At 27.6% G+C, this 24,258-nt stretch overlaps 1 protein-coding gene across 2 annotated transcripts; it reads left to right on the top strand.

Moving 5' to 3' along the window:
- Positions 1 to 4,780: 4,780 nt before the first annotated feature.
- Positions 4,781 to 24,258, top strand: LOC122505271 (transmembrane protein 120 homolog). 2 transcript variants are annotated; one of them, XM_043616777.1, is made up of 7 exons: positions 4,781 to 4,938; positions 5,035 to 5,215; positions 14,087 to 14,205; positions 14,481 to 14,639; positions 22,269 to 22,361; positions 22,480 to 22,697; positions 22,781 to 24,258. In XM_043616777.1, the coding sequence occupies exons 2-7, from the start codon at positions 5,147 to 5,149 to the stop codon at positions 23,191 to 23,193; spliced, it is 1,071 nt and encodes a 356-aa protein (XP_043472712.1). In that variant the 5' UTR covers positions 4,781 to 4,938; positions 5,035 to 5,146; the 3' UTR covers positions 23,194 to 24,258. The 2 variants fall into 2 exon arrangements, with proteins under 2 accessions (XP_043472712.1, XP_043472713.1); XM_043616778.1 differs by having other exon boundaries at positions 4,811 to 4,938; positions 5,012 to 5,215.

The following is a 24,258-nucleotide window of genomic DNA, read 5'->3' on the forward strand; positions in this document are numbered from 1 at the left end:
TTTTCCTACCCGGTAAGAAGCGTAGAATAGAAAAGAATTCAATTTCTAGAAAATATGCTTGAAAACGAGAATTTTGAATTATTCTGAATACGCGAATTTACCTCAGGGTGGAGTCCCATAACAGCGTTTTGCGTTGCGTCGTAATGGGAGAGAAAAAGACGCAAATATACGTTTGCTGCATTCTCTCTCATTACAACGCAACGCAAAACGCTGCCATGGGACTGCGGCCTCAGGCTGGAGTCCCATGGCAGCGTTTTGCTTTGCGTTTTGTAACTAGGCCATGAGTGCAAATATAGCGAACGTATATCTCCATCTCTCTCACACGCATGGCCTAGTTACAAAACGCAACGCAAAACGCTGCCATAGGACTTCACCCTCAGAGTTCTATTCCACGGGAACCATCAAAATTTCAGAAAAATCAATTCTTCTCTATTGCTCTCGTCGATCGGGAGATAGAAAAGAATTCAAATTTTCTATTTTTCCTAATGCGCAAAGTTTTATGGTATTGCAACAGGAAGGAAGAGTAAGGAGACCGAACTCTGTGTAGAAAGCGCTTTAAAAATCTCAGAGAAATATGCACGAAAAGTGCCAGGCTCACTGCGTTCTAGTCGACCTCCAATTAAGTTGATCATGCGCATAAGCTGTGTTGTGTCTCTGTTTCTCGTAAAAATTGTGCGAGTGAGATGTAAGATCTAATGTTTACATTTAGCCGGTCTTAGTGAGATACATACATAATTATACAATACATTTCGTTTTAATAATTATTTATTTATTTTATTTAAAAAATGTCGTGTTGTCTGCCAGGATGTAAAGAAAGAAAAAGAGTGTAAAAACATTAGTCTCTTCTATCCTTCTACGGTATGTAAATATACTCTAGTTATAAACACAATTCTTCTTAACCATTTTCGCAAAATTTTTCCCTTTTCATGAATATATTATTAAATTATTTTGAAAATCTAAATAATATCACAATTGCAAATAAATAAATTTGCTTTTAAAATTAACACTGTTTAAACTATGTAATATTTACCTTGACATAACCACACTTTTCATCTATGTCAACAGTCAACACTGAACTTTAGTTCAATGCGCATGATCGACTTAATTGGTGATCAACTAGAACACGGTGAGTCTGGCACTTTTCGTGCATATTTCTCTGACATTTGTAGAAGCAGAGTTCGGTCTCCTTACTCTTCCTTCCTGTATTGCAAGTTCTTGAAAAAATTATGAAGTTCTATTCTTGTGAATTGACTGCTAACGATTCTAGGTAGTCAATTCAAAAGAATAGAATGTTCGACGAGTAAATCTGAAATGTTTATTATTCTCAATTGACTGCATCAAATTTCAGAAGCGCATTAAAAGGAATAGAACTTTTGACAAACAATTTGAAAAAACCTAATTTTTCTAATTGTCTGTAAGAGCTTCTCTAGTTATTGTCTTAAAATAAAACGCAGTGACAGTTATGTATTTCGCGTCGTGTGAATTTCATTGTAATTTCAGTGCTAAACTATTAAAAGTAAATATTAAAACTACTGAAAATATGGTTAAAAAACGCAATGTGCTTACGATAAAATATAAAATGATACTGAAAGGAATTTTCATGTATTCAATGTTTAAGTCAAGTTTTGAAACCTAACCTCACTTTCTAGTGGAATCTTGAGTGGCAGTGAGTTAATTCAGAGGAATAGAAATTTCTACTGATTTGCTGTACTTTCTCATTCTTTTGAATGCGCGTTTCATATTTTTGTGAAGTCAATTCAGAATAATAGACTTTTCTGAAATTTTGGTCGTTTCCGTGGAATAGAGCTCCGAGGTAAATTCGCCTATTTTGAATTCTTTTCAATTCTTCGCTTTTTACCGGGAATGATAAGATTGGAAATCCATGTTAAAACAAGTCGAAACAAAAATTGTAGAGGACAATCCAAGATAGAACCATTTCAATTTTATCTTATGGATATCCGTTTCAGTTACATAAATAGGATTTCCAAGTTAAAACCAGTAGAATTGCTACAGGGAAAAGTTTTTCAATTTGGAAAGCAAGTTGACACTAGTAGATCCATGTTCAATTTCTACTAGTCTCAACTGGTTCTTTAATATATAGGGATAAAAAAGCATTTTTCCATATAGGCACAAAAGTGAAGTTACATTGTTTTTTATAAAGTGTTTATAGTTGTGATAAAAGTATTTCAGTGTAAGCGTTATATAGAAACGTTTAATTGGCATTTAAATGTTTAAAAAAAGTTTAAAATTCCCAGGTAGCATGTAGTCTTGCAAAAATCTTCAGTTTTAGTCCTGAGCATGAGCTGCTGCTAAAGCTTGAAACGTTGACATAAAATAAAAAGGTTTTTTAATCTTTATCTTCGTTAGTTTCTTCAAAGATCTAAAGTTGCTTGTTTTTTATTCTATTTACATTTTATAAATAGAATAATAATAATTATTATTCATTTAAATCAATTAGAAAATAAGGGGGTTTTCGGGGTATCTGATTACGAATCTAAAATCAGATTTTAAAAATTCAAAATGGCGGTCATTTTTTCAACATTTATCAAATTCACTTAAAACGTTAAAACTTGTTATTCTGGGGTTTTCGGGGTCACAATTTTTAATTTTTTTAAATCTGACTTTAGATTCGTAATCAGTGACCCCGAAAACCCCCGACTAACAAATTTTATGCAAATTAAATTAATTTTGAAAAAATGTCCGCCATATTGGATCCGCCATTTTAAATTTTGTAACTAGACTATAAGTGTGAGAGAGATACAGATATATGTTTGCTCTATTTGCACTCATGGACTAGTTACAAAACGCAACGCAAAACGCTACCATGGGACTCCACCCAGAGACACCTTTAGGCCAACGCAGAATGAATACGGTTACGGGAACAGGGCATGAGAAAGAAAAGGACACACAGCTTCTATCATCATTTGTATTTGCATGCCCTGTTCCCGTATCCGTATTCATTCTGTTTAGGCCTTTATTTTGACCTAAATTTTGAAAGTAAGAATAACTATTTGTTGGAATTTTAAAAAATTGAATGTTTATTTGTTCGAATAGCTAAAAGTTCGAATGTCTAGTTGTTCAAATTTCCAAAAGTTATAATGTTTATTTGTTATAATTCTGAAATGTTAGAATGTTCTTATGTTAGAATTCTATTTAAGCATGGCTATTTGAACAAATAAACATTCGAACTTTTAATAATTCTAACAAATAAATATTAGAACTTTTAAATTTTAACTTTTAGAATTTAGGCTATAGGACTGTACCTTAAGGGTGGTCACCGTTAAAGGCCAACGCAGAATAGAATCTTTAACCGAAACCGCAATCGTAACCGCGAGAATGAGTTAAAGAAGGATAGGTATATTATTGTTTATCCTTCTCTAACTCATTCTTACGCTTACGGTTACGATTGCGGTTCCGGTTAAAGATTCTATTCTGCGTTGGCCTTAAGGGTCGTTCCAGAATAAGAAAAAAACAAGGAAGAACGCAACGAAGACGCGTCGCGTCCCCATTTGATTAGCATTGGGACGCGTTGCGTCTTCGTTGCGTTCTGCCTTGTTTTTTCTCATTCTGGAACGACCCTAATTAACGTTATTATGTCGTCCAAATGCCGATATGAAAATTTTTATTGGAGAATAGTCTTTATTAAATGTTATTGAAGGAGCATCATCTTATTACTTGCAACTTGGTAACCTGTATTACATTTATTCATAATTATACATTTTTAGATAATTAACTTTAATCGTTTAAAAGATATGAGAGCAATTATAAAATTATAACAAACCAGCAAATGTTACGCGCGCTAACGCTCGGAACGTGATATTCAATTTATTATTATGCAAATTACAAAATTTTTTATTTTCAAATATGAATTTTTGAATTATTTTAGATTCAAACTTTAAAAAATACAATTAATAACTAATTTACTAATTAACTATTCTTGTTTATTAATTTGAAAAATTTTAATAAAATTCTTCACAAGAATTCAATTATTTTCATAAATATAAGAACATTCTTCGTAAGAATTCAATTCTTTTTAAAAATAGTAAATTTTTTTGCAAAAATTTAATGATTTTCAAACAAAATTTCACAAAAGAATTCAGTTTTCTTTAATTTTTAATAATATTTTTCGAAAAAATTCAATTATTTACTAAAATTCTAATAAATCCTTCAAAACAATTCAATTATATTTATAAATAGTAAAATTATTTGCAAAACATCAATTATTTTCAAAAAAATTCCACGAAAGAATTAAATTTTTTTTCTTAATTCGTTCTAAAATTTTTCAAAAGAATTCAATTATTTTCTAAAATTTTAATAAAATTGAATAATTAAATGTTTAATATAAATTATCAACAAACACGATTATTTAAAAAACTTGAAAGAAATTGTTCATAAAATTCAATTACTTTGAAAATTTTTAATTAAAATTATTAAAAAAAACTCCATTATTTAATAAAAAATTCTAAGAAATTCTTCAAAAAAAATTTAAATAGAATTTTTGAAAATTTTAACAAAATTCTTGGCGAGAATTCAATTATTTTTCTAATTAATAAAATTCTTCCAAGGAATTCTATTATAATCAAATTTTTTGATAAAATTCTCTGCAACAATTCGATGATTTTCAATACATTAATTTTAAAATTAAAAATATTTAAAAAGAAAAATTTAAAAAAAAAGTTAAGAAACAAACGCAGCGTATTCAGTACCGTATCACGTATCCGACCTTGGCTTGTGATCTGCCCTTAAATTCTCACGAGAATTACCTGCTCAACTCTGTCCAGCACGTAACGTAACACTGTGTTTCGGCCTAATGGTAAGTATGGTCATTAAACAAGAAAAAGTATATTCATTGGCACTGGCATCTGTTGTCATCTCCATTTCAAAAATTCTGGACTGCAAAAAATGCATTGCATTTTTTCATTACATTATCGATTAATAGTAAGTTCCAACCTGCAACTAATTTTTTTATGACACTGCTCAATTCTTGTCCATTGACATTGTGAAAATAAAGTAAAAAATTACTTTAACATTCAGAATCGGCCTAATAATTATCAATAAATCTGACAAAAGTGACACGTTGTCTGGTAGAGTTGTAAAATTTTGGAGGAATTGCATAAAAATAAGAGTGCCGGATTAGAAAAATAATATGGACGCTGATGCTGAATCTTGTTTAAACGATTGGAATGATTTGGCGCGAGATTACAAAGAACTTGAGGTGAGTGTTCAGTGTAATGTTTAACTCCCTATTATCATAGACACCAATTATTATCAACAAAACAAATTCCAACTTGTTATTGTAATCAAATAGTAAGACTATTTCCTTATAATTTATTAATAATTAAATTTTATCGAAATTGTTTTTAAAAACAAATTTTTGTTATTTTATGTGTAAATTAAAAGAAACTTTATCAATTCAAGTCAATTTACCTTCACTTAAATACAACGGAGTGTCTATTCGGCCAGTTAACTGTCAAAATAAGGTGGTTTAAATATTCTACCAGTGAACTGGCAGAATAAGTTAGTTTTCTTATTTGGCCAGTGTATCTAAAAAAATATACAATTAATATCTAAATCAGGCCAAATAAAAAAGGGACTCTATTTGGCCAGTCAAAATAAACAGTTTTTAATATTTCAAAATACGGGCAAGCTGACATTTTGATAAATTAAAAAAACAACCAAATAAATGAAGTAGAGACAATTTAACAAAAAGGGTGCAAAGGTGAAAAAGTAAAATCAGGGAAATGACAGAAAACAAATTTTTTTGGTAGGTATAAATTAAGAAAATTGAGCCATTTTTCGATTTATTTTCGAAAATTGCAACAAAATACCTCATCTTTTAGTATAAAATGCAAATTATTTTCATTTTATAGTGCGAAAAAAAACTATAACAAATTTTTTAAAAATTATTCTTGAATCATTTTTTAAAACAATTGAAAACAATTATTTCTTTCAGGTATTTTTTTACAATTTTTGAAAATCAACTTTTGAAGAATTTTCATTGTAAATTTTGAAAATTATTGAATTATCATAAATTTCATGAAAATTCTTTAAATGTAAATTTAAAAATGAAAATTAATGAAAAATAGCTTCTAATTTTTTAAAATTCAATATTTTCAATTAAGTACATATTTCTAAAAATTCAGATATATACAAAAAGTAATAACATTTTAGAATTATTTTTAACATTTTGGAGAAAAAAAAACGTGTTCAAAATTTTTAATTAAAATTCCATAAGAAATTAATTAGTTTTTTTTTAAATTATACAAAAATTCTTTTAAGAAATTCAATTATTTTTGAAAAATTACATTAAAATATTATTAAAAACTAATTCTTCGAATTGTTTTATCATAATTTTTTAAGATTAAATTATTTTCGAACAAAATAAATAAAAATTGATAAAAATTTACTGTTTTAGATTTTGTTTAAATTTCTGAGAAATGATGGTCATATTTATAAATAAAATTCTTCAAAATTTCGATTATTTTTATTTAGATACTTTTTTCAAAACTTCAATTATTTTTAGAAGATTTTCAATTGTATATAATTAAAAAACTATTATCTTTCAAAAATTATTTTAAAATATTTTTAAAAAATTAATTTTAAGAATTAAAAGAATTAAAAATTTGTTGTAATTTTTAGAAAATATTATACCTTAATAACTTAAGAAAAAAACATGGACAATTACAATTATTATAAAAAATTTACTTTTTGAGTCATTCCATTATATTTCGACTAAAGTCGTTGCTGACTAATTTTAAAAAATTATAATATTTTGCAGGAATGATGTTAAAGATATTAGGATCACCGAACAAAAAGAATTTTTTAAATATTTTTTATATTTATTGTAAAATAAGCATCTAAAGTATATGAAGTCGTAAAAACTGTCACATTTTCATCTATTAGAAAATATTAAAGAAAACACATAATTTACTATAAAAATGTAAAAAAGTTATAAGAATTTATTAAGAATGAATTGTTTTATTATTATAAATTGATAGAAACAATTATTAATAAGAAATATTAAATAAAAAAGGATTTTAAAGTTCACCTGCCAAATAACCTAATTTTGCAAATTTCATTCACTAAATGTGAGAAAGAGAAATCATTAAATTGAATAAAACCTTATGAAATATAAAGAACCTGTGATTAACTTTTAGTTTTTCTTATCACTTTCTTCCTTTTTTCTTCATAAATGTTAAAAAATAAGCAATTAAAACTGGCACTTTGCTTATTTTCACGATTTTAAAATGCAAATAACTTCTGCCCAGAAAAATGAAAAATTACGAAAATTGGACAATAATTATTTGATCACTAAATACACTCACTGGAAAAAGATTTTCTTTGGTCCCGAAGCTATTTTCCGAAATAATTAATTTTAAACTTTTCACTATTTCTATCAGGTTAATACATGTGATTTTTTTAAAACTGAAGTTGGTTCAAAACGATTAAACAAGAAGAGCTAACTTCGTCCTTTAAAAAACACATGTATTAACCTGATAAAAATAGTAAAAAGTTTAAAGTTAATGAATTCGGAAAATAGCTTCGGGACCAAAGAAAATCTTTTTCCAGTGAGTGTATCTAGTGATCAAATAATTATTGCCCAATTTTCGTAATTTTTCATTTTTCTGGGCTGAAGTTATTTGCATTTTAAAATCGTGAAAATAAGCAAAGTGCCAGTTTTAATTGCTTATTTTTTAACATTTATGAAGAAAAAAGGAAGAAAGTGATAAGAAAAACTAAAAGTTAATCACAGGTACTTTATATTTCATAAGGTTTTATTTAATTTAATGATTTCTCTTTCTCACATTTAGTGAATGAAATTTGCAAAATTAGGTTATTTGGCAGGTGAACTTAAAAATCCTTTTTTATTTAATATTTCTTATTAATAATTGTTTCTATCAATTTATAATAATAAAACAATTCTTTCTTAATAAATTCTTATAACTTTTTTACATTTTTATAGTAAATTATGTGTTTTCTTTAATATTTTCTAATAGATGAAAATGTGACAGTTTTTACGACTTCATATACTTTAGATGCTTATTTTACAATAAATATAAAAAATATTTAAAAAATTCTTTTTGTTCGGTGATCCTAATATCTTTAACATCATTCCTGCAAAATATTATAATTTTTTAAAATTAGTCAGCAACGACTTTAGTCGAAATATAATGGAATGACTCTTTTGTATTTGAATAATTAAATTCTAATAGAACTTTCGAAAAATTGTTTAAAATAATTGATGTAGAGATGAAGTTTGGTAGTAAATTATAGAAAATAATTGAATTTAGAAAGGATTACAATTGTTATTTTTGGAAATTATTAAAATTCATAAATTTTACTCATTTTCCGTAAACTTTCATATTTTCCTGTAAAAAAAATTTGTCAGGGAATATAATTTTAATGTCAGTAAATTGTCAGGAAAATTGATAATCTGAAACTTGTGACCACCCTGACAATATATTAGGTATTTTTTGGCCTATTGAAAAGTTATAATTTAAATAACTTTACCGATTTAGGAAGAAATTATAAGAAAACTTCGTGAGACACAAATTTTAGGAAATGTGTGCAGAATAAAAACAAATTGCTTTTTTTCCTTCAAATGTGCATCAAGAACTTCTTCTATACTAACAACAAAAATAACAAAAAGCATAAGGTGCTCCTACTTTATACAAAAATTTTAAACGAAATGTCTATCTTGGGGCTCTTTTCCCTATATATTTATTATTTTTATAATATTAATTATAATATAAATTTTAACAAAAAATTTCTTAATAAGTTTAGTTCATGTCACACTTACAGCAGATTTACCCGTTTTGGAATTTTTTTAAAATTTTTTATAAGATTGGTTAAAATGTTAAATAAACAAACAAACATCCAACAGATATTTATACCTGATGGGCGCTTTATTAATACAATGGCCAAATAGTAAAACCATCTTATTTTGCCAGTGCACTGGCAGAATTATTTAGTCATCTTATTCTGCCATAGCTTTTCCCTTATTTCTAGTTACTGGACAAATAATTAAACCACCTTATTCTGCCAGTTAACTGGCCGTATAGACATGGTCTAAATACAAACTAAAGAATTAAAAATGATCAATAATTTAATAACATTTTCTCTCCACAATAATTGAGATCAGAAATACTTACAATTTAGATTTTATTAAAAACTGCAACAAATGACATTTAACTTAAATGAGCAATTTCACGTGAAATGAATCAAGTAGAAATTTTAATTTCCTGGGGAAGGTTTGAAACCCTGATAAATTGTTATTCTATATCAAAGTAATAAAAACCAAAAAAAATTATAACTTTCTTAAAAATTAATTGTGTAAATTACGCTGATTGCAGTTATGAGGTTATAAGTAAAATTGTTAACTTGAAATCTTATTGTAATATACATTTATTATAAAAACATTAGGTGCAATTAAAAAAATATTTAATTGGTTTCGGTCTTACAAACGTGACAGATGCAAAAAGTTCTCACTTGTGAAACACAAGTGAAATGAACAGATCTTTTGCACTCCTTACACTTGATAGAATTTATATTTATTTATTTTTATTATATTCATTTATTAGAGGAGACTGGGGCGAAAGGTTAAATTTTGCATAAATGATTTTTTTAGACAATATAATCCGCTTAGATACAAATATTTATATATCAATATTGTAGGGCAACTTGTCCTCTACAACTTAGTGTTTTTTAGCTGTTTTTCCTTAAAAAAATGTATAGGTCAAAACGTGGGACAAGAACTTTTAACTGGTCAAATTATGCATTGACTTTTGCAGCGCACCGGCCCACAGTGGAATTTTTTTACAATTTACTGTTAAAAAATGTCTACAGCTTACAATTTTTAACCGATTTGAGTGTTCTTTATTTTAAATTTAAGGGGAATAAATTCTTAAGACATCCCTCGAGGCCGATTTTTGATATTTTAATTGTTTATAATTTTTTTTTAATCAAAGTTAACAAATTAATACACTTTTTTAAAAAATGACGTTTATTTTCTTATTCCGTTGTTGCACATGATCTAAATCAATTCAAATTTATCCAATATGACCACTAGATAATTAATAAAGCATAAAATAATTTATTTCAATTGTTATAAACAATATACAGTCCAACAACGCGCAGGGCCGGTGCGCTGCAGAAGTTAATGCTTAATTTGACCAGTTAAAATTTCTTGTCCGACGTTTTGACCTATACATTTTTTTAGGAAAAAACCAGACCTTTATGAAAAAAATTTTAAATAAAAAATGTCCATTTGATAAAAAAATGAAATTTTATTTTTTATTGTAATTTTTCAAGGTCAAAATTTTTTTTTTTATCAAATTTGTTTTCACCATTAGAAAGTGCTGAAAAACAGCAAAAAAAACCCAAAATAGAAAACATCTTTTCATTTTGTTTTAAAGAAATTACAAATTTTTCAAATCTTCCATGTAAGGTCAAAAATTTAAAGTTTGACCCCCTCCAGTTTTTACATTTGTTTAAATAAATTAATAATATTTGGTATTTTTAATTGTATCTAATAGGACTACTATTTGTGCAAACTTTTAACCTGATCCCAAACATTTCAAATTTGGACCCGGATCACTTGAGGTGGAATGCCACATATATAAATGACAAGAAAATATATTGTCCAGAAGAAAGTAATAATTCTCAAGTTTTTTAATCTTCGAAGAGATGACTATGAAACTTTTACCATTTTTTCTTGTGGCTATTATAATTGCAAAAATGAGATACAGTTCGGAATCATATTAAAAATGTTCTTGTAGTGATACAGTGGAACCTCGATTATCCGAACCGAAAATCATTTTATCCGAACTTTTTTTTGACCTCCCGAATCTTTCAAAGGAAAATAACGATATTTATGCCAGAAAAATCTTAAAAAATTCTGAATTCTATGTCTTATTAATATATTATTATATAAATTAATATATATTTACGTATATATACTGATGTATATTTAAAAAATGGATTAAATGAAATATATATAATTCAACTGTCGATTTTTTTACTTTAATTATATAAAAAAAATTAAAATCTCTATTATCCGAACTTTCGATTATCCGAACCCGGCCTTGCCAAGGTTAGTTCGGATAATCGAGGTTCCACTGTATTTGAATATTTTGCCCTTGATTTCATAAAAATCAGAAAGGTGATCTACTCATGGAGCTGGTCCACCTATGGAGATATTCTTCTACTACTATATTTGGGCAATTCCACGTGAGATTTTAGTTGACCTCTTAAAATTCGCCAAAAATATTTTTTTTCTATTCTGTATCTCGAAAAAAACAGATACGTATTTTTTTATTTTTGTTTAATTGTCCAAATTTTCGAGTTATGAATTTTCGAAATTTTGGACTTTTAATTGTAGACCTATATTCAGTAGCTTATAAGTCCGAAAATATTCAGTTTAGGAAAAAGTTGTCAAAGAATGAAAGTTTTAGTTTTTTTTTCAACTTTTAAAAAAAGTAAACAAAAAATTTATTTTAAATTTTTTATTAAAAAAAAAAATTTTTTTATAAACAAATTAATTTTTTCTAACTTTGAGCCGGATTTTTTTTATTTTTTCTTATAATATGGAGAAGATTTTCCAAATAGTCCCGAAATGGTCTTGATGTGTTAAATGAGTTTTAAAACATTTTCAAAAATCACTTGCAAGCATCACAGTGGGATTTTTTTACAAATAACATTTTAAAACTGTCTACAGCGTTAATAATAATTTTTAATCTATTTGAGTGTTCTTTGTTTTAAATTAAAGGGTCTACTTCCCAAGGTATGTTATATATGGGGCATTCCAGGCCAAGTCGGAAATTATTTTGCTTGCATCTCAAATTTTTTTTAAACATTTTTTTTCTTTTAGTACTCTTTGAAATGAGCTACCTTGCTCTTTTTCAAATTTTTTCATAAAGCGGTTCAGGAGATACAGATTTTTGAAAAATGACGTTTTTTACGTACATTTTTTTTTAAATGCTTATAACTCGGTCAAAAATTGATCAAATTGGACGTTTTTATAATGAAAAGTTTTGTTTTCACGCGTAGTTTTTAATAAAAATATTTTTAAAAAATTTAAAAATAATTTACGATAAGATTTTAAAATTTTTTTAATAAAATTTCATTTTTAACAATGTATGTATCGATCAATTTTTTTCAAAATTTTTTGTAAGAAACTAGCACTAAATTAACAATTTTTAAGCCTTGTCCGATCGTGGGCAAACGGTGGGATCTATTTATTTTGAAATTTTTAATTTTTATATACGCAGTGATGGCCAAATGACTAACTTGCCATTTGACAAAATCACACAAATTTTTCACAGCAAATGTGTTTTCAGACTGAGTCTCTCCAAACTTAACCTTAATTGTGATTTGTTCAAATGACAAGTTAGGCCTACCGTTTTCACTGTGTATATAAAAATTAAAATTTTTTAAATAAATAGATCCCATCGTTTGCCCTCGATCGGACAAGGCTTAAAAATTGTTAATTTAGTGCTAGTTTCTTACAAAAAAATTTGAAAAAAATTTATCGATACATACATTGTTAAAAATGAAATTTTATTTAAAAAATTTTAAAATCTTATCGTAAATTATTTTTAAATTTTTTAAAAATATTTTTACTAAAAACAAAACTTTTCATTTTAAATACGTCTAATTTGATCAATTTTTGACCGAGTTATAAGCATTTAAAAAAATAGCTCATTTCAAAGATTACTAAAAGAAAAAAATGTTTAAAAAAATTTAAGATGCAAAAGCAAAATAATTTACGATTTGGCCTGGAATGCCCCATATAAATTTTATAAAAATGCTTGCTTTAGAAAGCATAAAAAATACACATTGTTTATAAAATTATTATTAAAAATGAAAAATTTTCATTGAAAATTTTTTTACAATTATTTAATTAACTACCAAAAAAATCCCCATTAATTTCTAACAACATAATTTTGAGTTGTTTATTTTTTTATAAATGATGCAAAATTTTTTAATTTTGAATAGCTACACGGAAAAGTTTTTGTGTGAGCTGCCGTTTCACGATTAGAAAAAAATACTTCTCACAATTTGGGTGCTCCGTTTTCTCTCTTAAGAGAGCTGTGCTGACCGCACTGGGCGAGCAGCACTCCCAGCATGGTGTGAGGTGTGCTGCTCTATCAAACTGGGGATGACTCTCTACTTTAGTTAAAGTCGCGCAGCGGCAACCACAACTGATTCAGCTGCTAACCTAAAAACTTTTCCGTGTATAAAACCGTATGAGATAAAAACAATTTGTTTTGTTACACTAATCATTTCTAAGGTCATCATAAACAGATCTAAGCTTTTGTAATTGAAAAAAATTCTTTTCTACGGTTTTTGAAGGTGGCCGACTACTGTCGATTTAGGTGTTCGTCTACTGACTTGTTTATTTTCTAATTTTTTTATTAAATAAAATGTTTTTTTCATAAACCAATCATGGGTTTAATAATTTTGTGTGATCATAAGGAACTATTCATTAAAAAGATTTTCTTAAGTGGGTGACTACTGTCTGGTTTACCCTAATCGGTGGGCAAGATTCTGGTTTTAAACAGTTTAATGTAACACAAAAATTTAAAGTTGCTTTATAGTACGTAGGATATTTTTAAAATATTTATGTTTGTGAATTAAAAACTGAAATCTTTGTCTTCATTTCATGAACACTTTGAAAAAGTAACATCAAATATTCAGATTAGTAATCAGTGACCCCAAAGACACCCGAGTATTAAGTTTCAAGCTAATTCAATGAATTAAAAAATTTGTTCGCCATATTGGAACCGCCATTTTGAATTATGAAAAACTGACCTCGAATTCGGAACCAACAACCTTAAAAACCTCTAAGAACGTGTTTAATTTTTAAAAATTTCCCCCGTCCTTCCCGGGGACGTTAAAGGGTTAATAAATGAAATTTTACTTATTCAGATTAAAAAAAAAGGTTTCGTTTAACATTTAAAAGATTTTACTAATTTTTAGTAAAAAAATATGTGAAATCTTTTATTCCGCATAGATTGCTTCAGCAGTTTTAGCCCCATGCATATGAATAAATAAGTATTTTTTAAATTTTAATATTCTTTTATAGGCATTAAATAGAGAATATCTTTCGAAGTTGGAACAAGTCGTTGAACTCCAAGCAAAATGTTTAAAAGGAATATCGCACCAGAAGTATCAAATGGGCGTCATTTCAAAATCTCTTAAAAAGTACGTTTCATAAAATTGAAGCTTTCATTTTATAAATAATCTTAATGTTAAGTCCAGAATGTCAATTTTATAATAAAAATTTAATTAAATAAAAATAATAATAATAAAATTAATTAATTAATTAATTTAATTAAATTTTAATCATCAACGCATTATTTGCTTTTTCTTACATTTTTCTACGACGCGACCTTTTAATCTAAAATTGACATTCTGGACAGAGACATTAAAAAATATATTCATCACAGCAAATAATTAACCTTTCTTATTGAAAAAAGCTTGCAGGCAAGCGAAGCACGTGACGCTCTGGATAAGGATATAATGAAACGAGATCAGCAGTTACATGACATGGAGCAAATATTACCAAAACCAAATGGTACTTATCTGAAAATTATCTTAGGAAACGTTAATGTTTCAATATTGAACAAAAACGATAAGTAAGTTTATAATTATTAATATTCAACTTATTTTTCACATACTCTTTAAATTTTTCATCATTTAATTCATAGCTGATAAATGCGTTATTTAAAACTTAAATGTAATAGTAAAAAGATATAAATTTTAATTACAATTTTTTACATCTAGTCTATCTATATGTAAATAATAATCTTATAAAGATAAATAAGTCCATAATTTAAATTTAAGATTAAACTAACAAGTCGTAAAAAATACAAGACATTAACAACGTTCAAAAAATTAAAATTCTGGACTTACGATTATTTTGTATATATCTGATTGCAGTTTGAACTTAGTTGTTTTTGTTAGCATTGCTTTTTTAGCTTTAACAATTCAAACAGTTTTTATATTATAGTATAGTTAAGGTCTGAAAGAGGGAAAACATTCTCAAAGCTAATACAGCAAGCTACATTATATAATCAAATCTTTTAATTGTTAATAAATTTTTCTTGATTTTTTGAGGAAAATTTTTTTGTCAAATTTATAGTTATGTAATAATGAAGCAAAGAAAATATCATTCTTTTTGAAGGAGTAACCGATAAAAGTGATAATTTTTTGGGTGGTTTTTTTTAAATCACACACGGAGAGAGAATATATATTAAATTTTGTAAAAATATTTTCAAATTGGGGAAAAAGTGCGACAAAGCGAAATTTTGATATAAAAAATACTAAACTTTAAAAAAACTTATGTGAAATTTAGTATAATTATATCAAATATCAAGAATATTAATTAAATTCTAATATAACTTTAATAAATTTCACAAAACTTTTTTTAAAGTTTAGTATTTTCTATATCAAAATTTCGCTTTGTTGCACTTTTTCCCCAATTTGTAAACTACTTTTACAAAATTTAATATATATTCTCTCACCGTGCAGTTTTGTCATAAAAGTCATAACATTTTTTCAAAAATTGATAGTTTTGAAAAAGCTACAGTCCAAATTTAAATTGAATCCGTAAAAAATTGGGAGAAATCCTTATGGCCTTTGAAGTTGTCTTGAAAGACATGATCTCAGTTAAACTGTTGTAACAGCGCAATTTTTTAGTAAACAAATTTCTTTTTTATTTTTAAATTTAGTTTGATACATGTATTTTACTTTAAAGAAAACCCAGCATTATTATTCTGTAGCTTTTTCTTAAAATAATTAATTAAAATAGACTCAATTTTTTATGTGCTCTGGGTAATGTTACCCCTTAATTCTCTTTTTGTAATAACAATTTCCAAAAGGAACGTTTGCAATAACTATGATACATTTTCTACAATAAGAGTTTAAAAAAGTGTGTTTTTTACCAATTCTGCACCAGAAAGTTCTTTATGCACAAAAAAGGTGTCAAGGTAATATAGACTGTTTTTTAATGAGTCAAATTATGTCCATGAATTAACATTTTTATCAATGATTATTATTCATATATGTTACGGTCATTGCCCGGGTATTTTTAACATAATTTAGTAAAATGCTGCTAATATTACTCGAAAGAGCACATTACTTAAATTGCTTAACGTTTCTCTTATATTTTTAGCATGGATTCATATACTTATTGTAAAAATACTTTCAATGCAATAAGCGTAAGAGACAGTAACTAATTTTGCACGAAATCTTTATTATAAATACAAAGAGAACGTGCGATAAAAGTACAGTGGCGGATCCAGAATTTACTCCAGGGGGGGGGGTCATTTATAGATTCGGCGAGCAACGACCATAATTAGCTGACCTTTTTTTTATGTAAATTTTTCGCCCCAGGGGGGGGGTCATGACCCCCCCTGGATCCGCCACTGTAAAAGTATTAGGTTCTTCTTATAAGAATCGCTCGAACTCCGACTGATTTTCAGGCGGACTTTATACAACACAATCTTACCTGCGTATACGCACATATAACTCACACACACATATATTTCTCTCTCTCTATATATATTTGATATTTCTCTGTCCTGTAAAACATTATATATTATATGTAGTATTTAATAGTTGTTGCTGTTATAAAAAGATAATATTTATTTAATAGTAAGTATATTAGTTAAAAATTATTGCATTTTTATTCGTGTTTGAATGTATAAGCAACATGTGAAAATTGTTAGGTTCTGGGTAAGACTCCGTCAGAAAAATTACAATTTGCATGGGGTCTTCGGATTATTCTGTAATTTGGTGAAGTTGTTATATTTGATAACAAAAATAAGTGTACCAAAGGATTTTTAAAAATTTTCAAAATTGTAAAAGTTACGGGATTTTGAATTTTTTTATAAGATTTTTTTTGAATGTGAATATTTCCGAAACAATTTAACGGATTTTAATGAAATTTAAATATGTTATACTTAAAATCATGTCCTTCCAGAATTTTTCAAAAAAAGTAAAAAAAATTTTTTGAATCGATTTATTAAGCACAGGACCGATTTTTGAGTATTTTTCGACATATAATAAAATATTCCTTATAATTTCACCTTTTCATTTACAAAAAAGAAAACGATGGAGACTTTAAACAGTTTTCGAGATATTGCAATTTTTGTGGAAGCGCGACCACGTTTCAGTGCCAGCGCAGTATCTTTTACCCGGGACGCCTCACAGTGGGATTTTTTACACTTTACTCTTTAAAATTGTCTAGAGCCTACAAATTTTATTGGATTTTGATGTTCTTGGTCTTAAATGAAAGGGATAAAATTTCTAAGAGATCTCTTTAAACCAATTTTTAATTGTTTATTTATTTTTTTGTTATTCAAAGTTAACAATTTACAATATTTTTGTAAAAAATACTGTTTATTTTTTATTTTTCCATTGCACAAGATCGAAATCAATTAAAATTAGTTTAGTCTGACCACCTGACAAATAATAATGCATAATACAGTTTATTTAAAGTGTTAAAAAAAACAATTTAAATTAAAAAATAGATAACTTTGGTCCTTTTTTTAAAAAAAAACTTGTTTTTTAGACAAATTTATGTTTATTCAAGTAATGTAGGTATATCTATTTTGTAAAAAAATGATTTTAAAGTTAACAATTATCGTTGTTATTAATAATTATATAACAAATAATCTATTTTCTTTTGCATTTATAAACATTTTCGTAATTTTTTAAACTTTAAATATTTATATCATATGTACATTCTTTCAAAAACTTAAAAAATTTATTAGCTTAAACAATTACATTTGTTATCAAGAAATTATTAACTTTATAAACAAATAAATGGCTTATTTCTGCAAAAAAATAGAACCTTTTTGAACGAGTTTAACATTTTAAAGCTCTACTTAAATATCGATAACTTGAGTATTGTTAATATCAATGATAATTATTAACTTTAAAATAATTTTTTTTACAACGTAGACTTGAATTACTTAAATAAACATAAATTTGTCTAAAAAAAATAATTTTTTTTAAAAAGACCAATGTTATCTATTTGTTAATTAAAATTGTTTTAAAATCAATAAGTAAATTTTTTAAGTTTTTAAAAGAATATACATATTATATAAACATTTTAAGTTTAAAAACTACTGGAAATCGGTTTAAAGAGATCTCTTAGAAATTTTATCCCTTTCATTAAGGACCAAGAACATCAAAATCCAATAAAATTTGTAAGCTCTAGACAATTTTGAAGAGTAAAGTGTAAAAAATCCCACTGTGAGGCGTCCCGGGTAAAAGATACTGCGCTGGCACTGAAACGTGGTCGCGCTTCCACAAAAATTGCAATATCTCGAAAACTATTAAAGTCTCCATCGTTTTCTTTTTTGTAAATGAAAGGTGAAATTATAAGAGATATTTTATTATATGTCGAAGAATACTCAAAAATCGGTCCCGTGCATAATAAATCGATTCAAAAAATTTTTTTTTACTTTTTTTTTCTTTTGAAAAATTCTGAAAGGACATGATTTTAAGTATAACATATTTAAATTTCATTAAAATCCGTTAAATTGTTTCGGAAATATTCACATTTGAAAAAAATCGTATAAAAAAATTCAAAATGGCGTAACTTTTACAATTTTAAAAATCCTTTGGTACACTTATTTTTGTTATCAAATATAACAACTTCACCACATTACAGAATAATCCGAAGACCCCATGCAAATTGTAATTTTTCTGACGGAGTCTTACCCAATAGTTAAGGTATTATAATTATAATGTAAACAAATAAATTTGTTTCGAGTACGAAACACTTACTACTTGCACTGCATACTTGCTCAATTTTTTTTTGTAAAAGATTTTTCCAAATTTACAGTAAATTTTTAATACCGAAAACTACTACCTAATTGGGTCTGGCTTTCTGAAATGTATCATCAAATTTCGATAGGTAGTCCAATTTACTTCAAACTTTTTTTTTAATAGTAAATAATTATATAAACAAAATTCATAAATATTTTTGTCAAAAAATTTAGTTATCAAAAGTTATTAACAATTATAAATTTTATCAACTTTTTGGAAAAATATTGATTACTAATAAACGAATGCTCAGAATTCTATAAAAATTAAACTATACCTAGGTATTTAAAAATAAACAGTCTTCAAAATACCAGAGCTAGTTTTAAATTACCATGTAATTTCTTTAAATAATTGGAAATTTTTATAATCAAATTAAATTTTAAATATGTTCTTAATATGATAATTAAATTTTCTTTAATATTACATCTTATTCTACAAATATTTATAAACTATTACAAAAAAAAATTTTGGGGCCCGAATTATAATATTAAAATAGAATGTTAAGGTGTATTTAAATCGTAATATTTATTAATGTTTCTTCAAATAAATTTTTCTGTCTTATTAAAATTGTTATATTCATTAATTAAGGGGCGGTAGCGATTCTACGCAATTACATTCTACAAAAAAAATCATCACAGTAAACTCTACAAGAAAATAAATTTTTTTTTTTTAATTGTTTAACCCTTTGAGGGGCGGTGGGACGTATACGTCCCACCTACAAAAACCTCAATATCTTTGACAAAAATTAATATTTTTGAGTCAAATTTAGTGCGTTCTTTTCAGGAAGAATAGGGCTTTAAAAATATGTAACCTAGATCATGTTAAAAAATTCCTATTGTTTAAAAAAATTTATAAATTATTGTTAAAAGTCACGAATTTTTTAAACATTTGAAAATGGACTAAAAATTGTTACTCGGGGGTTTTTGGGGTTGCTGATTACGAATATGACATCAGTTTTTAAAAATTCAAAATGGCGGATCCAATATGGCAGACGATTTTGTAAAAATTGTTTAGTTTTACATGAAACTTATCACTCGGGGGTTTTAGGGATTGCTGATGACGATTCTGATGTTAGTTTTACCTGAAGCTTGTCAATCGGGGGTTTGTGGGATCGTTGATGACGAATCTGATGTTAGTTTTTATAAATTCGAAATTGCAGATCCAATATGATAGATGACAAATGTAAAAATTTATTAGATTGTCACGAAACTTGTTACTCGGAGGTTGTTGTAGTCCCTGATTACCAATCTTTAGTTTATTTTTAAATTTAGATTGTGGATTAATAATTAGCGGAGAAATTTTTAAAATTAATAAACTGGAATGTTTATTATAAAACTCCTGCTAATTTTACAACAAAAATTTCTAATTATTACAGAGCAAGCCATGCATAATGAACTCCTTAAATGAGCTAGAGAGTTTCAAATATTTATGTTCTGAAATTTATTAAGGGGTCGTCCATATACCACGTGGACAGTTTAGGGGGGAGGGGGGATTCGCCAAAAATCCACGATTTTCCACGGGGGGGGGGTCAATACAAATGTCCACGTGGACACAAAAGTTTAATTTTATATCTTTTTTAGGGTTTCGTGGCCAAGGGCCAAAACCCTTATAGCGAGACTTCGGTGTCCGTCCGTAGTTTTTACGTCTTAAGTCTTAAGTCTTATATAACGATCCGAGACTTTGGTATAAGAAAGTCTTAAGTTCTAAGACTTAAGACTTAACTTCGGTATAAGAAGGTCTTAAGTCCTAAGTCTTAAGTCTTAAGACAACATAACAACCGTTGCCGTTGCAACCGTTGGTATAGTAATGGTTGCCATGGCAACCGTTACTATGATAATAACAAAAAATTTCAATCTTAAGTACAAAAAAATTTCTAAATAAATTATTATTTATTTATTTTTTTGTCATTTTAGGCCACGAAACCCTATGATGTAGGCGCATTGCGCCTGCTTCTCTGACTGATTTTTTTCTTTTTATTCAACTTTATTATTAGATTGTGATCAGACAATATTTGTAATCCGAAATTTATTTAACTGTCAAAAAAACGCCAAATTGTTTTTTAATTTATATTACAAAATCATTATCGTAAATGCACAAATATGAATATGCAAATTTGACAATTAGGAATACAAAGCAACCTCTACAAACTCTTACAAATTCTAAAAAAAATAATTTCTATTATTGTTTATGTGAAGGCTTAAAGCTATTGGATTTTAGAAAATTTAAGATTTGTTACCGAAGAGATTAAGTATTTCTACTAATATAATAATTGAAGATATATTGCTGCCAAAGTCCTCTCCATAATACTAAAAATGGTATTTACCTATTTAATAATATTTTAAGATAATTTAATCTTTATTGAATTTTAAAGAAGTTTGTAATAAAAAAAATTTAAAGAATTTTTTAATTGTATTTCTTATTAATTATCTTTTTATTATTCACTATTTTGAAATAAAAAACCCGATTGTCCACGTGGACAATCAGGGGGGGGGGAGAGGGGTTCGTCAAAAATCCACGATTGTCCACGAGGGGGAGGGGGGGGGTCAAAAAGTGTATGGAGATTTAAAAGTATATCATCCATAGAGTGGTATGAAGACCACTTTATATCGTTTCGTCCCGGTCCCCACTACTTGGACTCATCAGTAAGGCTACGTAGTGGGAGACCTGCCCTAGACGGGGGAAGCAAATTCGGAACTTGTATATATGCTACAAGACTAGCCCGTATTGCACTTGTGAGAGATCTATATGGGAAATTGGCGTAGATGCGAGATCTATTGGCCAATCCCCACATACTCCCCCCCTAGTATCATCGAAGTAGATGATACGATTGGTTAAAGGAATAGGAACGAAGGGAAAGCTTCAGGAAACTCAAGTACTATGTACGAGTGGAAAGAAGACTTTGCGTGCACAATGTGCAGATCAGAAGGTTTTTGGAAAGAGATAGACGGAGCGCGTTGCGAGCGAGAGACAGCGAAGGCATCTGTTTTCTAGTGCTCACCGCTTCGTGGCAAGTGCGAGGAAAGGTACGAAAGGAGCGTTGTGAGCGACCCCGAAAACTCGAGCTCTTCGTTAACACCGTCGCAGAAAATTGCAACACGAAGCGGCCCGTCGGCGGTCACCAATATGGAGATTTAAAAGTATATCATCCATAGAGTGGTATGAAGACCACTTTATATCGTTTCGTCCCGGTCCCCACTACTTGGACTCATCAGTAAGGCTACGTAGTGGGAGACCTGCCCTAGACGGGGGAAGCAAATTCGGAACTTGTATATATGCTACAAGACTAGCCCGTATTGCACTTGTGAGAGATCTATATGGGAAATTGGCGTAGATGCGAGATCTATTGGCCAATCCCCACAAGTGTCTAAAAAGTGTCCACGTGGTATATGGACGACCCCTAAGTGAATAATATTTTGATTTTGTTTCAGATTCAAGTATAAAGATGAATACGAAAAGTTTAAACTTGTACTTTCTGTTATTGGCTTTGTTTTATCAGTTATCAATCTCCTCACCAGTATAAGGTATATATAACAATTTTCTGTTCTTCCAGGTTTGCTGGTAACATATATTATTCATCTATTATTCACTTATTTTAATATTCAGTTTGCACCATAGTAATAATAATACAAACAATTTCAGAACTTTGGAGTTAAGTTTTATGTTTTTGCTAGTCTGGTATTATTGTACTTTGACAATAAGAGAGAGTATACTTAAAGTTAATGGATCAAGGATCAAAGGTTGGTGGCGCTTTCATCATTTTTTATCGACCGTCGTGTCAGGCGTTCTTTTAGTTTGGCCTAATACTGGAGCTTGGTACTCATTCCGTGGTCAATTTATGTGGTTTAATGTATATATTAGTAAGTTCCTTTTTCAAGCATTATTTTCTAAAAGAAATGTTTTCGCTATTTATTATAAAATTTTACTCTTCATTACTTTACAGGTGTAGTACAATTTCTTCAATTTCGATATCAACGGGGAGTTCTTTATCGATTAAAGGCATTGGGTGAAAGACACAATATGGACATAACGATAGAAGGCTTTCATTCATGGATGTGGCGAGGACTGTCGTTCCTTCTGCCATTCCTTTTTATGGGCTACGTCTTTCAACTCTACAATGCTTACACGTTATATACTCTGTCCTCACATTCGGAAGCCACTTGGCACGTTCCAGTTCTTAGTTTAATGTTTCTCGTATTATTTTTAGGAAATATAATAACAACAATTATGGTGATCCCTCAAAAATTACAGGATAGATTCAGAGACCATTTACAAAGTGTTTTTGTTTCAAAGGTTCAAGAACGCAAGAAAGATCATGTTTTAAATGAAGAGACAGATACTGAAAAAAGAGACTAAATTATCAACATTTTTAAAACTGTAATAACGTAACATACTTTAAATGAAAAATACAGATTTTGGTAGTGACAAAAGCCAAAAAATGTACAAACTATATATGAGTGGTTTTTTTCGTTATCCAAAGATCGCGCCAAATATTTCTTCTTAATTTCTTACTTTTTGTAAAACACTCAAAAAAAATCACACTTATTGCTTTTAAATAATAATTTAAACACTTTTAATGTCTCATTTCTTTAAAAAGTTTGAAATTTTATAAGCAGAAATTAATCAACTTAGAAGATAATCCCCTTTTCATTACATATTGTATTTTAAATATCGTAACGTTTTGAATGCAAATTAGATAACGGCGCATGAAGAAACTACAAAGATGATTTCATTAGTATTTTTTGGTGATATAATTTTATTTGATAAAATTTTCCCTTTTCAGAATTATTGTATAGACGAATTTCTACTTAAAAGAATTTTTATGTAATTTAAATTAGAGTAAACTTTGAATTAGAAGAATTTTTATTTAACTCTATATTTATTTAAAAGATTTATTTAAAATAATTTTTATTTTGCGCTGAATTTTCAAATTCTAGAATTTCCAATTCAGCAAATTTTTTTTATTTTGATGAATTCCAGCACAAATTTTGAAAATTAATTAATTAACAATTAATGTGTTTTAATCGTTTCTGATTGATCAATTTTAAAATTTATAGAAATCGTTGAATTCCATGAATTCAACGATCAAATTCATGGAAATGGGAATTCAGAAAATTGAAAATTTGGTTTCATTCTGTTAAGTAGAAATGCAGTTGGCATTTTGATTGAACGAAAATTTTGCCAAAGTCCTGTAACCAGAAAATTCTAACAAATGACCGTTTGGGGCTTAAACAGGCGCCTCTATAAACCAAACTTTTAGTTTCAGATTTAATATGAATTTTATATAATTCTTCTTTAATTTTCTCTAAAGAAAATAAAGAGATGCATTTTTTATTTTCGAAATGTTTATTTTTACAAAGATTGACATTGTTATAAACAAGTACATTTTGACAAAAATAAAGCATTATGTGTAACTTCTAA

Source organism: Leptopilina heterotoma, unplaced genomic scaffold (genome assembly GCF_015476425.1).
Source record: "Leptopilina heterotoma isolate Lh14 unplaced genomic scaffold, ASM1547642v1 Lhet_351, whole genome shotgun sequence".
In the NCBI taxonomy this organism is placed as follows: domain Eukaryota; kingdom Metazoa; phylum Arthropoda; class Insecta; order Hymenoptera; family Figitidae; genus Leptopilina; species Leptopilina heterotoma.